General features: G+C 41.2%; 1 protein-coding gene across 1 annotated transcript in view; it reads left to right on the forward strand.

Moving 5' to 3' along the window:
• exoc3l2a (exocyst complex component 3-like 2a) overlaps positions 1-16912 on the forward strand; it is a 21408-nt gene continuing 4496 nt past the window's right edge. The window contains exons 1-10 of the mRNA XM_077546855.1: positions 1-183; positions 1705-1922; positions 2620-3379; positions 3461-3575; positions 3649-3759; positions 3833-3933; positions 4114-4224; positions 4334-4469; positions 5134-5256; positions 5340-5495. Coding sequence (XP_077402981.1) covers positions 128-183; positions 1705-1922; positions 2620-3379; positions 3461-3575; positions 3649-3759; positions 3833-3933; positions 4114-4224; positions 4334-4469; positions 5134-5256; positions 5340-5495 — 1887 coding nt within the window. The 5' untranslated portion in view covers positions 1-127. The remainder of the gene's footprint in view (positions 184-1704; positions 1923-2619; positions 3380-3460; positions 3576-3648; positions 3760-3832; positions 3934-4113; positions 4225-4333; positions 4470-5133; positions 5257-5339; positions 5496-16912) is intronic.

Genomic DNA, 16912 nt, shown 5'->3' on the forward strand with positions numbered 1-16912 from the left:
TTGTGGTGTGTCACCACTGAAAACCCTTGGAAAATTAGGCAAGGGGCTCCGTAAATCTGGACGGAGTGTGTGGGGGCACAACTCACCCCACTATAGTCCTGGAGACTCAAACACGCTCCCAACAGAGATGGAAAAAAGGAAAGGACCGCGCAGAAGCTCAGAAGGAATTATGACGCTGTTCCGGTGAGGATGGCTACACACAATTGTTTGCTACTAAAATATTAATATTTATCTTGAGGTGGTCAAAGCCTATTTCCTGATGTAGACACATAAATATGTTGGAAGCTTCATTTATCATTGGAGTACCAATATAAAATTTACACTGCATAATGAACATTTTATGTGCATAGAAAAATGCATGAAAAGAACTATAATTATTTTATACTTAAAGTTGTGCTTGAAAGTTTACATACCCTTATGGTATGTAAACTTATGAAGACACAAGACAAAAGGTTAATGCCCATAAAATCCAAAATACGGTAGCAATTGTTTTGATAATTCCAGATTTTGAAGTTGACAAGTGTAGTGATGTGTGTGTGTGTGAATTTTGTTGACGATTTGTAGCATTTGTAGCAAAGGTATGTAAACTCTCAAGTGCAACTGTACATCTAAACCTGGGGTTTCAAACTCATATTAGCTCAGGGGCCTCATGGAGGAAAATATATGACTAAGTGGGCCGGATCGGTAGAAAAAATGGTATGTAACCTAAAAACAATTGCCGTCAATTGTACGTATATTTTTGCTATTTGTGGACCAGCTCTAAACTACGGAGCGCAACTGTAATTATATTGTTTAAAAAAATAACACAAATGCAAATAGAACGCGGCAACACTTTGCCTGTTTGAGTTCCGAATGTGTTAAATCTACCTGTTTTGCATATATATTGTTCCCAGAATGAATTGTGGGACGCAGTTAATGAAGTTATAAGGACGTTAATCGTTGTCATATGTATTTGTGCTCCCAGTAATTTAATTTGTGTCATATTCAACACGTTTATGTTGGTCTATGACATAAAAATTAAAAATAAATTTAAACAAACCGTGACTTCAGGTTGTGTGTAAAATAATGACATCCAGGACGATTCTGTGTACAAGTTGCATTGCTCATCTGAGGACTTTTTGTGAAATTATGAATTTATATGTTTTGATTGTGGCCGGCTGATTAATTCGTCCGACAGTACAATTTTTTTTGTACTTTCAAAAATCATCTCGTGGGCCGCCGGCCGTATGTTTGACACCACTGATCTAAACCATATAAAACGCCGTGAAGCCTTTACTAAGTGTTTATGGCCATAGACTTAAGGAAACAATAGCCAGGCTTTATTATATACTTCTCACAGAATATAATCACAGGGGTCAAACTAAATGCCCGGGGGCCAGATCGGGCACGCCATATCATGTTATCAGGCCTGCCAGAGCAAATCATGTGCATTGATTTAATGTTTCTTGCTAAAATACCAAAATTGGTAATTGTCGTCACTTTTAAAAAAATTCGATATTTTGCTAGTATTTTATTTTATTTTTATCTAAAGCTGTTCATTATGCTTGACAGTAGCACAGCTTCACAGTATAGGTGTCACTTTTCAAAAGAATGCCATTTCTTCTATCAACAATATTTAGCACCAAGCCTTTAAAATGGCCTCTTCTTTTCAGCCCCACCCAATTTATATTGTTAATTTTGTTTTGTATTGCGGATCCTGTGCAGCATTACCAACCGTCGTAAGGAGGAGCGCAGAGAAAGCCTGCCCTGTGGGGACCTGAGTGTAGCCAGCGAGGCGGAGGCTTCTAGGCGGCCCTCCTTCCTCAGGATGGTCAGCCTTGGCAAGCTGAAGAGGGAATCCATGTCCGACAAGGCCTCACAGGAGACTGACGAGGAAACAGAGGAAGAGGAGCCAGTGGTCAAAACTAGAGAGCCTCTCTCAGGTAGTGAATAAGCAATGAGTCACCTCTGATAATAAGTGATACTACACTGAATAGCCCTTGTTTTGGGGAACCAGGTTCCTTCTGCCTAAGCTCCAGTATGTCCTATGACATGAAGTCTATAACCAGAGGTGGCAAATCCAAGCCTAGAAAGTAAAAAACCCTGCCACAGTTTAGCTTTACCCCCAGATGCTAGCTAACTCCCTAGCTAGCTCCCATGGTGCTCGTTTACCTGCTAGGGAGCTAGCTCAATGGCTAAAGCCAAACGTGGCAGGGTTTTTACTTCCTGGACCTGGATTTGCCACCTCTGTCTGTAACCCTTTTTGAGCACTTATGGCAGTACAGTAATTTGAAATTCAAATACAGTGGAACCGATTGGGGCAAGAGGTAGTCTATGACAGCCGATTGTCTGTTACATGATTGGATTTTTCTCAGTCTAAAAAACCCATAGAGTGCGAAATTATTATTATTATTATTAATTTATTTATTTTACCCTTTTCATAGCTTATAAATGCCCAGTTCAGTTAAGAATTATTGTTAAAAACAAAAAAACAAAACCCAACATTTAAACTGTTTGACATTTTTTATCTAAGCTTACATTGTTGGTGTTTGGGGGAGATGTGCATCTGGTTGAGTTCATGATGCACGATGTTAGCACTTCCTTGTTTCACTTCTTTGGTCTATGCTTTACTCTCTACAGTACTGGAGATTCTCCAGTTAGTCAACCATCGAGACCTGCTCCTTGCCGACACACATATTCAGGAGCTTGAACGAGAGTGTGAGCTGTTGTCTCTCCTGCCAGCTCCAACCAGTCCCGTCCTCAATCCTACTTTTAGTCCCTGCAGTCCTCCTGGCATGATTCCACTATCATGTTTATCATTGGAGGAATCACTCAGCTCCAACGCAACTCTGGATTCAAGCCGTCGGAAAGAGAAGGACGTAGAGCTCCTCTACGAGGCTTTGATGAAGGAAATGTGGGATATCGTGCGCGAGTCTCTCCGTCAGCCCAGCGCGGGGCCTAACCTTGGGCTTGTGGTACTGGTTATTCAACAGGAGGAGCATGCAGATGTGACCTGGGCTCTCAGAGAGGAGAGCAAGCCAGAGAAAGCTCTAGACATAATTCCCCAGACCCAACAAAGCCACCGTCCTCGGCGAATCAAGATGAAGTGGAGGGAAGCTGTGGCGGAGGCTGCTGATTGGAGCCTGCCACACCAGGTGGCCATTCAGGCAGGCCAGCTGGCATCATACCTGGAACGCCTAAGGAGTCGGATGGTGGATGACCTGGACGCAGCGAAGAGAAATGCTGTGTTGATTTACCCTGAGGAGTTTTCTGCGTTCCAGGTGTATGTGGAAAGTTATCATCAAGCTGTGGCTAAACGCCTAAGATCCCTTACCCGTGGCCCACTGCAGATTACTGATGTCTACTCACTATTGGACTGGTTCTACAACATCTACAACCGGTAGAACCCCAGTAAACTCTGTATAGTATATCAGGACTACAGTGAATCTCATCTAAAAAACTACATTTTTGTCTTTATAAGTGATGTTCTTGGAACCATTGGCACTGTAACACCAATCAACTATGCCTCCCTGGAACCTATTCTGCCTCAAGACACAGTGGCTCAATTGGAAAAGGAGTGCCTTAGTATTGTTAAAGTAAGAAACTAGTATTCCTTTGACTGCCCCTTAAAAAATGTAACAAGACAAATTTTTTACATTTCACTTGCAGGAGAAGGTGACCAAAGAGCTCATTCAGGTTCTGGATGAAGAAGAGAGGCGATGGGCCCATACGTTACACATTGAGGAGTATCAGTCCCACCTATCGCGATCGGTCATTCAGGTATTTATTTATTTCTTTTTAACATTTAAAAACATGATACAACTATGACACAGCTACCTTAACACAATTCCAGAGGCTGAAAGTAGATCTGGACAAATCTACGTCTGTAAACCAGTTCCTGGGGGCAAGAGTGGCTCGATTTAGTCTCATCGGTTTGGCTGACTTTCTTTATAGGTGAGTTTTAAAACAACCCCAAAATCAGTAGATTTCTGTAGCAACCATGCTCGATGTTAGTGGCCATTTTCTGACTACATTGCCATCTTCTGTATTTGGTCTTGCCCTTTATATGAAATTGCCACTGCTGAATATGGCTTTTTTGTGGATCGAGATTCTCAAAGAAAATGTTATGTACAGTTTCCAGAGAAAAGTGGAGATGTTTCATGAGACTCAGGCAGAGTTTGGGGATCGAGGGGATGGATATGTTTCCAGGACAATAGCTCTAGTCAACTGTTGCCCTCCTCTCAGGTAGATCAACCATTTATTCAAGCTATACACTATTCTTATTTTTTTTTTGTTTAGGGTGGATTTCAGTAATTTGTTTAATCTTTATTCAAATCGTCGTTGGACACTGCAGATCGTTTGTGGAACGTTGCAGGCAGTGTGATCCACAAGCCAGTGAGGACTCAGCAAAGAGAGCCAACTCCTCCCTGGACAGGATCATCAACCAGTCTGTGAGGGTGTTGGTTGATAGGTTGTTTGAGCACATTAGGGTGAGCAAATTGTTCAGCCAGATCATTATAAACAAACCACCGATTACATGGCAAGATGGCAAAGATCATCAGACTTGACTTTACAAGTATAACGAGAAAGAAAGTTCAAACAAAATAGGTGGTGAAAATTTGAATACAATATACTAGGGATGGCGAGATCTAGTCCTCAAGGCCCAGAGTCCTGCGGGTCTTGGATATTTCCCTTCATCAACACAGCTGATTCATGATCAGCTCATCATCAAGCTCTGCATAAGCCTGATAATGATTCTGTTAATTGGAATCAACTGCAGTTCAAGTAAGGAAACCTCTAAAACCTGCAGGATTCCGGCCCTTGAGGACCGCAGTTTGCCATCCCTGCAATATACTGTGGGGAATAAGCGGCTAAGAAAATGGATGGAAGGATGTAATATTGTCATCAGGGCTACTATGGAAGAAAAATATCCAAGATCCACATTTGAAATGAAATGGGAATTTAGCAGTATAAATAAATGGATCAGATTCTTCTTCTACACAAGTGAAATACCATTTACCATTCTTGTTACCATCACATTTGTCATATGCCAGTTCCGTTATTAAACCAGAAAACAAAAACAAAAAAGTGAGTGGTGAAGTTTTTGTCAGAAAGCTCCCATTTTAACCTTTGTTGCTCCGTGTTTATTTCCAGCCCTTTTTTGACAAAATGATAAAGAGAAAATGGCTGAACAACACAGACACATTTGAGGCCATTGAAGCAAGCATTAAACAACACTTCAAGAAGTTCAGAAGGATGGATCCTCCACCATATCAGGTTTGTGGTAACAGAATCTAGTGTTTCACCAGGTTGAGGTCACATGAGAAAAAAAGTATCTTGGGATTTTTCGAATGACACAGACGCTTGTGGGTGAGGTGCACCGTCAAGTCCTGGTGGAGTATGTCCGAGCCATCATGCGCGGACGGCTCATTTGCACATCCTCCAAGATGAGAAAGAGAATGGCTTTCCGCTTACAAGATGAAGCCAAACAGCTTAAAGGACTCTTTAAGGATTTGGTGAGTCTGTTCTTCATCCTGAATAGAATATTATCAGGTAATGCAGAGTTATTAACAAAGAGAAAGCCCGAGATACTACAGATTCATAGTTTGTTATGTTTGCAATGGCTCTTTAGTTAACTTGGGCCCAAAGGTTTACAATCTTTTTGTTAATATTTATATTTATATATTTATAACTAATTATAGCAATAGCGAACTTAGTCATTGTTATCCTTACACTCATTTTCAAGTTATAACTTAGTCAAATGAATTCCAGGGGTATCGCATAGCTCGCATTATACCAAGCGTGTTTCCAATATTGTGGTGACATGTATGGGTCAATATTTAATATCTGTTAATATGCGAATTTACAGGTACCGAACTGCAAAGATGCATCAACTATAGTTTTCATTTGAAATATAACCATTCACCACTCTTTCTCTCCTGAATCGCAACAAAGGTGGACATTTCTCACTCTGCTCCCCTCCCAATCTTATTGCTTGTCCAAACTTCTTCTCATTCCTACCTCACACTGTCTTTTCTTCCAAAAACCAAATCATGGAATTCGTTAGCTGGTCTCTCAACACAATTGTTCAATTTTTTCGATGAGAAGAAAAAGGGGTATTGTTGTTGGTATGTGAATACATCAAAATAAAGAATAAACCTGCGGATTTATAGAATTCTTATAACATTTACTATAAAAAGGAGCACCTTTCCTAAAGTCCCTTTTAAACAGCATTAAACAAAACATTGAACAGGAAATACACAGTCTGAGTCATAGTTAAGCAGTTTTATTTTATTTTCATCAGTTACCTGAGTTTACATATTATACTCCCTGCAATGTTCTCACTTACTTCTGGTTGGGAATCACTGCATCGGACGACCTAATCCAAAGTGATGTTGAAGGGTCAGATTCGACTGATGCTAGGCATGCTAAGAGCTGCCCCCTCTCCATTAAACAAACAAAATTAAAAGCAAAGCCTTTTCCCACCCTAATTTATTTTAAAGTAATATAGAATATTTGACCTGTTTTAGTGCAGACAAATCTTGTTACCGTAAAATATTTTGCAGCTATATGTTGAGTCGCTGTCATTCTTTACGTCATCTGAAAGTACGCTATGCAAATTGAGCCAACTATACATGAGCAAATACAGTCAAGCTGTATCTCCCCAAAAAATTGTGCGACCAAAACTTGTATGGTGTGACCAACTGACAAAGTTGGTAGTACCAGTGCTACCAGTGCAAGAGTTAGTGTAGAGCCCTGAATATTTTTGTTTGCACTATTTTGCACCAGAGTGCTGACTTTTAATTTTGATTTGAGATTTGCACAATAAATGTTGGTATCCAAAGTACATTTATTCTTTCATTGTTTTTTAAATCCAAAAAGCTTCTATAAAGGACTATGTAAACCAGTAAGCAAATTATTTATAAAAAACAAAACAAAAACACTTAATTCTATACCATGATATATACCGTTGTCGGGAAGGGTTGCAGTTTGTACCGTGATATGAATTTTGGGCCATATCGCCCAGCCCTTGTTTCAGGTATCCTGCTGTTGGGAGCTGGCAGTTTCAAACTCAAGTCACGAGTGAACTCTAACACAGGTTGAATGTGATTTCTGAGCCACTTCGTGTATCGTACAGTAATGTGGAGAATTCAACAGCTCGTTTCAACGAACTGATCACTAATTCCGCCAATTATTCGCCATCGAGAGCGCCAGTGAAAGACTCAAGGTTGACTGAGTTGTTGACAGACATTTTTTAAATAATCATTTCTCTTGGATATTGATGCAAAAATAATTTGCACTTTACAAATAACTCAATAATTGGCATAAGAAAAAAGACATAGTTTTAACCTTGACTTAAAATAATTACACATGGGGCTATCTCCACTTCTCTGTGTACAGCTAAATGCCACTTCAACATGTTTGCTTTGAACTCCGTTCTGTACTATAGAGATTTGGACGTCACGTGACTATTTCTCTGAACACGCCCCCCCCTCTGGCAGGATAGTAGCGGCGCCACGTGACTACAATGGCGAGTAGGGATAAAACTAGCATTTATCCAACAACTTTACGTCCAAGAGAATTCACACTCACTTTGATGAAAAGGACATAAAATACATGCGCAAGACGGACAGGCTGGATGATATTACCGTTAGCTATGAAGCTCCAGGAATGCTTTTTTTCAAATCAGCGATGGCTGGTACATGGAATTCACCCCGCACTTACACTGGTGAGTGCAAATGTGACAATACAAAGGCTTTACAAGTTTCTACAATCCAGATTTGTTTCCCCTTTATGTGCGGTCAAAATCTAAATGAGCAGTTTCACGCAAAGCTTGCAATATTATTTTAACATATTAGCAACCTAGCGTCTACTGATTCACCCGGCACCACCTATAAAAAAAAGTCTTCTCTAAGCTGTTGGCCAGTTATAAAATTCAACTGTGTAATATCTATTAAACCAAGATACTAAGTGCCCTATCAAGTCTTTCGCCTTCATTTAATAACTACATAATCGAGCTCCATCTACACGACTAACTGATTCAGTAATGGACTCACCTGACATAGAATTATCGCTACACAAGCGATATCTACCGTTGTTCACCCTTTTCATGGCTGCTATGATCCATTGGCTATGCGTTGGTTCTTCTTTTGGTAGCCTGGAGAATGCTCATTCCTTTTTTTGCCTCTTCTAGTTGTGGCGCCTGGTCCACAACAGCTGTCTATCATTGTAAAAGTGTGGCCTTTGCCGTTTATTCAAAGTAGCGGGTGTGTCTTCTATCCTGCCAGGATGGCGGCACTAACGCGCATTGTGGGATGCGTGACGTCAACGTCTAGATCTCAACGGGGGAGATGCCACGGACTTCCGACTTCCTACACTGTTTCCGGTTACTGTTGCGCAATTGAGGGGCACAAGGGTGGCAGTGCGAGTAATACGTCGCAACAGTAACCAGAAACAGCATAGGTGTGTGACTTGCGGAAGTCGGAAGTCCCGCCTCTGCAGACCTCAGAGCCCTGCTGGGTTTATACTTGATTAGCATTTCTTTAATGTAATAAAGTCATAAACCAGGCAGTGATCTATAGACTAGTAGCAGAACTTTAAAGTTGATTCTCTAGCTGACTGGGAGTGAGTATAAAGTCTTTAGAACTGGAGTAATATGCTCTGACCTCTTTGTTCTTGGAAGAACCTGAGCTGCAGCTGTTTAATGCTCTTTTGAGGGAGTCCAGTCAGAAGACCATTTTAATAATCAAGTCTACTGTAGATAAAAGCATGAATATGTTTCTCCTTGTTTTCTTTGAACATATAGCCCTTCCTTCTGGATGTGTTTTTCAGCTGGTAAAAGGCTGTTTTAGTGATTGAGTTGATTTGATTGCTGTAAGTCAGATTCAAATCTATCAGCGCACCAATGATTCAGACTTGAGGACGGTGACTCCAGGTAGGGATGGGCAGATCAATACCAAAATATCGATATTAATTTATTATATTTTCCTTTATTTTTTTTAAATGTTTTTGTGCATACAAGCTACTTTTTCCTTCCGCCTTCTGCACGCATGTAATCAATCAACCAGCGTCTGCCCAAACCCGTCCGTGTCACGCATGCTTTTCCTTCGCCCTTCTCACAAACAAACATTTGGAAGCATGGCAGCAGCATCATCGGCATCAATTAATAATGGTATGTGTGGTTGACTGTAAAATCAAATTCGTGGACACTGCACGCCACTGTTGACAAGGTGACATGGAATTGGTAACACAATAGTTTGAGGTAGTTTGGTTAAACTGAAGATGTGTGTGCCCCCATTGGTGTGAGCACAGCGGCAGCGCATATGTGTTTTTTTTCCAGCTTTGTCTATTAAAAAAAACACACACACACACACACAAAAAAACACACTTCCGGTACTGATATATAGAATCGGTATCGCAGTATTTGGTCCCAGAATTACATCCAAAATCACTAGTATTGCCCATCCCTAACTCCAGGTGTTTACTCTCAACAATCCTCTTTTCTTCATTTCTAAAACAATGATCTATGGTTTTGATTTAATTGAAGGAACTTTTAGTTTTAAACAGTGACACAAGACCACAATTAAACTGTAGTTATTTTAGGACACTGCTAGATGTGAAAGTGTGTATTAGCCATAATGGTTAACATTAGCGTTCAGAAGAATTTGATCCAAGGGTAGTATATTCAGGCTGAACAAAAGGTGCCCAAAAACTTACTTTTGGGGGGGACGCCATATTTGATGGACATTTCATCAGATTAAAACTTCCAATTGTCACAAAATAACTCCTACCTTTAAAGTATGACCAATGGCGGAGGCACGTGGTGGCCAGGGGTGGCCACGGCCAACTCCCTCCCCGGCCACTCCATGCGCCCCCCGGCGGCCACCCCCCTGGATCCTGGATATTCAACAATATTGCCTACTAAATAATTGATATCTCAGCTCCTGAAGCAAATAGAAACATAATTTAAAAAACATTTCAGAGCTTACACATGTGGCGTTCACACAAACCTAAATTTATTATCATAAACTTTCAATATAAAAAAAATCAACAAACAACTGTGTCACATCTGCAGGTGTGTTTTCAGACACGGTTGTCATGTTGCCTATGTGAATGTCAGACTATGTTAGTGCTATGTTAGTCCATTAAAAGGCATACCGGTAATTTACTAGTTTTTGTTATTTATTTTTATGTTTAATGTTCAGTGTTTTTAACAAATAAATGTGTGTTAAAATTAGACACAAAAAGAAGAAATTTGATGTATCAATCTTGTACAGTAGGAACAAGCTCATATTTTAAAAGGACACAATAAAACAATGAATAAATAAGAACTACAGAAAACAATATAATAAAAACAAACCAAGGGTTCTTTTTAACCTGTATTTCTTGTACAAAATGGTCCATTCAGATATTATCATTGTATTCAATTATGAAATCAAATACACTTATTTACTTTGTTTACTTATATATTTTATTAATTAGCTGTAAAAATATCAAATAAGACGGGACAATGTGATAATCAAAAATAAATTTATTAATGTGTGAACTTTGACATCCAACAAGATGCCAAACAGGCAAAGAATTCCTGCATCAACTTAAGTTCAGAGTCTTAAGTTCTGTTTACTAACACAAATATAACTACAGGTAATAGATTTTACCACAGGAACGATGGAACTATGGGGAAAAAAGTAATATTTTGGTGAGGTAAGGCATCAACATAGTTTTTTGTTTTTAATACTTAGTCGTGAATTTCGCTGTTCGGTTTCCATTTCTACTTATTGTGTACAGGTCAGTAACTGACATTTGACTTATACGATACGATACGATACAATATACTTTTATTTTCCCCGTGGGGAACTTTTTCCTGGACTCCGTCCAGCTGCAGTTTACAGTAAAGAGAAAACAACAGAATAGAAAGAGATAAAATTAAATAAATAAGAAGTGCAGCAATAAGTAGAAGACTTCCCAGAAGTCTTCACAGAAGTGTACATGTGTAGAGAAGTACATACATGAGGACTGCACACACCCATATACACACACACACTCTTATATATATATATATATATATATATATATATATATATATATATATATATATATATATATATATATATATATATATATACACATGAGTATGTACAGCACGGTTGCATATATTACACACACACAACATTGCACCATATATCTTATTGCACTGGGTTAATGTCGGTTGTTAAGCAGTGGTTCTGGGGGCCCTGAATGTCCTGCCGGAAGGCAGTAGCTGGAACTCATGATGCAGAATGTGAGTCGGGTCAGTAATAATTTTCTGTGCCAGTCCGGTGACGGACCGCTCATAAAGCGTCTCTAGGGAAGGATGATTCCTGACCCCCATGATCTTCATGGCAGTCCGCACCAGACCGGCAATCTGTGACCTTGACTGCACAGTCAGGTTGCCGTATCAGGCCGCAATGCCGTATCTGATGATACTTTCCAATGCAGCCCGGTAGAACAACAGCATGATCCTCTGCTCCACCACTCCATAGACCCTAAGTCTGCGTAGGAAATAGAGACGCTGTTGGAGTTTGGAGCAGAGACTTCCAACATGTACCCTCCAGCTGAGTGTGTTGTCGATGTGGACCCCCAGATACCTGTATGAACCCACCTGGCTGATGTGGTTGTTTTTAATGACGACTGGCCTGTGGTCACCAACAGTTTTTGGATCAAATATCACCCCCTCTGTCTTCCCCACATTGAGCACAAGATGATTCTGGTCACACCACTGGACAAATTTCTCTATTTCTGAGAAATAGTCCAGTGGGCTACCGCCGGCCTGCAGTAAGCTGACGATAGCTGTGTCATCAGAGAACTTAATGATAAAGTTCTCTGGGTGTGATGTCACACAATCATTTGTGTACAATGTGAAGAGGACCGGGGAGCTGACGCAGCCCTGTGGGGCGCCTGTGCTTATCAATCTGGGTTCCGAGAGGGAGCTGTTGACCTTGACTTGCTGTGTGCGCTGTGTCAGGAAGGAGTGATACCACCTCGAGATGTACGGGTTCACATTACATGAAAGCTATTCCACTCCGTGCATAGGAAACATCCTTTAAGGGTCTCAATGCTGTCATGAGACCAGATTTTACCAGTCTTTCTCTGTGGTTTGCTGCGTTTGAGAGCTGTTTTGTAGGTTGGGATGAGGTGAATTGTGTTGTGGTCTGAGTTGGAGGGGGGGGGCTCTACTCACATATGCGTTCTTCACGTTTCCAAAGCATTTGTCCAGGACTCTGTCTCCCCTTGTTCCACATTTTACATACTGATGAAAACCCGGGAGAGACAGCTCCAATTTGCAGTGGTTGAGGTCTCCTAAGTACGTCGCCCCCGGTCGATCGAAAGGGAATCGGGTTCAGATCCCCGAACCTGGAATAGCGGAGAGGGGCGCGCCGGCGGTCCTCCCCCTCCGGCCGCGGCGGGCTTTCCATTCCCCCTCACGGTGGGGTGGTCGTTTCGAAGACGATCAGATACCGTCGTAGTTCCAACCATAAACGATGCCGACTCGCTATCCGGCGGCGTTATTCCCATGACCCGCCGGGCAGCTCCCGGGAAACCACCAAGTCTTTGGGTTCCGGGGGGAGTATGGTTGCGGGGGTTCGCCGGGCGGGGGATACGGGGACAAGGGGGTGGCTCCGGCCACCTACCTACCCCCGGAACCCCCCCGCCGACGGGCCACCCCAACCCCGACTCCGGAGCCCACCTCCCGGGATGTCGGGGTGATGGAGGCTCCGCCCGAGGACGGTGTGAGGCCAGTAGCGGCCCCCGGCGCGCCGGGGCGCGGCCTTCTCGGAGTCGGGTTGCTTGGGAATGCAGCCCAAAGCGGGTGGTAAACTCCATCTAAGGCTAAATACAGGCACAAGACCGAATCTTCGAAATATTTGCAAGTGCCACCTCTGGAGCCTCTGCAGCGGGGGCTCTCGCTTGCCATACCCGACATAGGAGCGCTATGGGGCGGCCTCCCTGACCACATTTGGCCCCCCCTGCCTGGTTCTCAAATTTTTTCAAAGTCAACCAATCTTCTTGTTGTTGAACGGAGATGAAGGCGGCGGCAGAAACCTCTATTGTAACTGAGCAACTCATTGACAATTGTAACCAGTGGCGTAGCAAGGGTGCCCAGGGGCCCTAAGCAAGAAGGGATTGGGGGCCCTGGCAGATGGGGTATGGGTGGGAGGTTGGCACGGGGCACGACAGACAACCATTCGTAAAATGCATGTTGTTAAATTTTAAAATTGCACATCTGCATCTTAAAGAATCAACATGAATTGTGCATTATTCTATTAACTTGTTGAAACAAAAGAACAACAGTAATACAATAGTAAAGTGTGCATAGGGGACTACATTTATTTAAACAAACAAATTTGGAACCAAAAATAGAATACAGCACAGGCCAAAAGTTTGGACACACTGAAGGCATCAAAATTATGACAACTATCAAACATATGTGGAGTTATGTACTTAACAAAAAAGGTGAAAATAATACAATAAATACATTAATAAATAACCCCCCTTTTCTCTGATGACTTTTTTGCACATTCTTGGCATTCTCTGGATGAGCTTCAAAAAGTAGTAATCTGCAAGGGTTTTCCAACAGTTTTTAAGGAGTTCCCAGATGTAAGGATGCCCAGAGTATGCAAAAAAGTAACAGAGCAAAAGATGGCTATTTTGAAGAATCGATACTATAAAACATGTTTTCAGTTATTTCACTTTTTTTTTGTTAAGCACTGTAGTAGACCAAACATGGACAAGGACACAGGCACCTCAAAAAAAGATTATATTTAATAAAATCAGAGCAAAAAGATTTAGCAAAAAAATTCCAACATCAACTAGTAGCTAAAGTTTTGGGCCCAATTTAAAAGAGGTGAACTTAACATAACACAACTTAAACTGGACTGACCTTCAGACAAACAACTCAAGTGGCTTAAATTGGGGTGGACCAACCTAAAAGAACTACAAATCAAACAAAAAGACCAATTTAATTCTATAGGACACATTAACAAAAACATATATCAACACTAACGAGTGAAAACTAAAGTGCATTTAAACCAAATTAACAAAAAGAAATACTCCAAACAAATCATTAAACAAAGTTGTGCAAAAACAACAAAGGCTTTATGTTCACAATTCAGTGATCTTACGCTGTACTCGGTTGAAATTAAAACCATCCCTGAAAGTCTCTCCTAACACAGACATAAACAACTCTTACTGACAGTCACCACTGTTTTCTTTTCTCTTCTCCTTTTTTTCTTTAGTTTTTCACTCCCAGATGGATAGCTCCTCTTCATCCTGTCAGTCTTTTCGGAGAATCTTCTGTCACCCCATTTTGTTTACACTAGCGCATGCACGCTATGACTCTGATGAGCAACAAGTGGGGGAGGGGCGAGTTTGTCTCGCGGGGCCCCTATAGGGAATTTTAAACTTGGCACTCCTAATGTGAAAGAATAAGATATACGGTTTGTGTGAAATCTGTTGGCCCTCACTAGGGGGCCCCAAGCAATTACCTGGTTTGCCTAATGGCAAGCTACGCCTGTGATTGTAATAGCTCCAATGCATTGAATTCATAACATATATTTTATGCAGCCCACTCATCGGCGCTCACAGCCCAAGGTCGGCATGCGAACGGTATGGCTGCATGGTTACTTACCACTTGTTTAGATATTTCAGGTATGAACTTATAGCCACCTCTATATGAGTCATGGTTTCACCCTGGCCACCCCAATGAAAAGTTTCTGGCTACGTCCCTGAATATGACCGGTACCATGTAAGACTGTTCTGTTTTGTTTCCAACCTGTCCAACCTGCAAATTCCCATGGATTAAAATGTGGTCACCTACGAACGTGCATTGCTCAGCTATATACAGTACTGTACATAGAATAATATAAAAGAATAGACTGCCAAGTTGAATGCCAAGGTGGTTGAGAATGGATCCAGCCCTTCCAACTTCCTAGGTCAGAAATTAGCCAGACAGTGTTGATACAGGAGGGAGTTCTGAAAAATGGCTGCCGTCAATGAGATGGAGATGGATGATCCTGGCTTACGTTAGCACCAACCCGAAGGGGGAAGAGGCTGTAAAACAACTATGCCGGACAGTGTGGCATTTGCCCTCTTTCTGTGCTCGAGTTCAAACAAGTGTCCGTCACTTCAGTTGACAACAGGAAGGTGCTGTATTCAGAGGGAACTTCCTGTTCCTGTCAGCTGGGTGACTTTGAAGTGAGTCCGGGATGGCCTTGATGGCCTTTTTCGCTGAGGAATAGAATTAAGTGACTATGGAAAATGGGAACTGGGGTGGGGGTAGCTTTTTAGTGACGGTTTAAAAAAGAGATTGTTATTTTTAGCAAATTCCAAACCAAAAAATTCCGCTGTCTTTAGAGGAAAACAATGGCTAGAAAAAAACAGTTAGTTTTGTTATTCACTTAGAGTTAAAAATAGCTTCTAATGGTAGTTAAGTAATTTTAAATATGTATACTTACATAAGAAGTGCATTTACCTTTGCTGCCAATTTTAAGTTCTGTGGAATAGAGAACTGATTTTTCTTGAGGTCTCTTGTCTTTACTCTAGTGTTGTCACAATACAAACATTTTGACTTCATACAGTCCACACAACTTTCGGCAATAGTGGGTTGGGGGGGTTGCTTGGCTGTTTGGCGGCTGACTAATAAAATGCTACAACAACAAACGCAAATCCACTATGTATTTTTATGTACCTGTACTAGCAGTACAAACACCATATCAAGGAAAACAACGCTTTAATATGGTGAGATCACTATGGTAATGCTTAGGAATGATACAAGCAACAAAAAAAAGGGGTATTTTGTAGATATAACAATAAATGTGAAGTCACATTTTTATGTAAGTATATTAGCAGCGCCCTCCTTAAAAGGAACCCCGACTGTAATTACAAGTTAGTTCTATATTATTTATTTGGTTGTTCTAATGAGATTCATTTTTCAAAAACCATTTACAGTTTAATACATTTTGTAAAAACTTTTTGGGGCCGTAAGCTGCCATTGCTATTTACGTCGCAACGCATTCAGTGCGTAGTGACGTAGCATGGCGGCTAGCTCTTTGCCGAGCAATGTGAAACATCTATAAAGAAAGCAAGGTAAGTCTCTGTTGTGTTCCTAAAGGGATGAAAACTCTTGAATGCATCTGGTGAAAAATGAGTGCACGGCGCCCTGTGACTCTCCCTGTTGTTTCGCATGTTGTTTTATTAGGAACGCTATGAGGCTTACCTTGCTTTCTTTATAGGCGTTTCACATTACTCGGCAGAGAGCCAGCTGCCATTCTACCTCACTACACACTGAATGCGTTGCAATGTAAATAACAATGGCGGCATACGTCCAAATAAAGTTTCTAGAAGATGTATTAAACTGGAAATTACTTTTGAAAAATGTTTCTCATAAATAATATAAAGCAAACTTGTCATTACAGTCGGGCTTCCTTTTAAATGCACCAACATATAACAAGACACCACAGAACAAATTTGAAGTCCATGAGAAACTCTAACTCACTCACCATAACCAAATTAAGAGCCGCTTGCCGCAGAGCGGGCCATCATACGTGGAAATCACCTGTAGCTGTAAGTCCATGCACCTTACTTTTTCTTCTTGTTGTTGTCTCAACGCTGGGCCTTTTCTCAGTTACAAAGAAACTTTCCAAATATGTCAGTTTTTTTACTCAGGGAGAAACTTTTCAAATCAAAATATTTTTAAGCATCGGCTAATCAATTAACCGCAAGTACAGTAAGTTTTTTTAATTCTTTCAACTGTTCGGCCCACCTTGGCCCGGTCCAAAGTGCCCCATGGCCCGGGACTGGTCTGCGGCCCGGTGGTTAGGGACCAATGCACTACAGGAGTGACTGTTGCTTTTTCTTCTGCTTCTCCGCGATAAACATTTGCTCTTGTTACAAA

The sequence above is a fragment of the Vanacampus margaritifer genome, chromosome 16, assembly GCF_051991255.1.
Source record: "Vanacampus margaritifer isolate UIUO_Vmar chromosome 16, RoL_Vmar_1.0, whole genome shotgun sequence".
NCBI classification, from domain to species: domain Eukaryota; kingdom Metazoa; phylum Chordata; class Actinopteri; order Syngnathiformes; family Syngnathidae; genus Vanacampus; species Vanacampus margaritifer.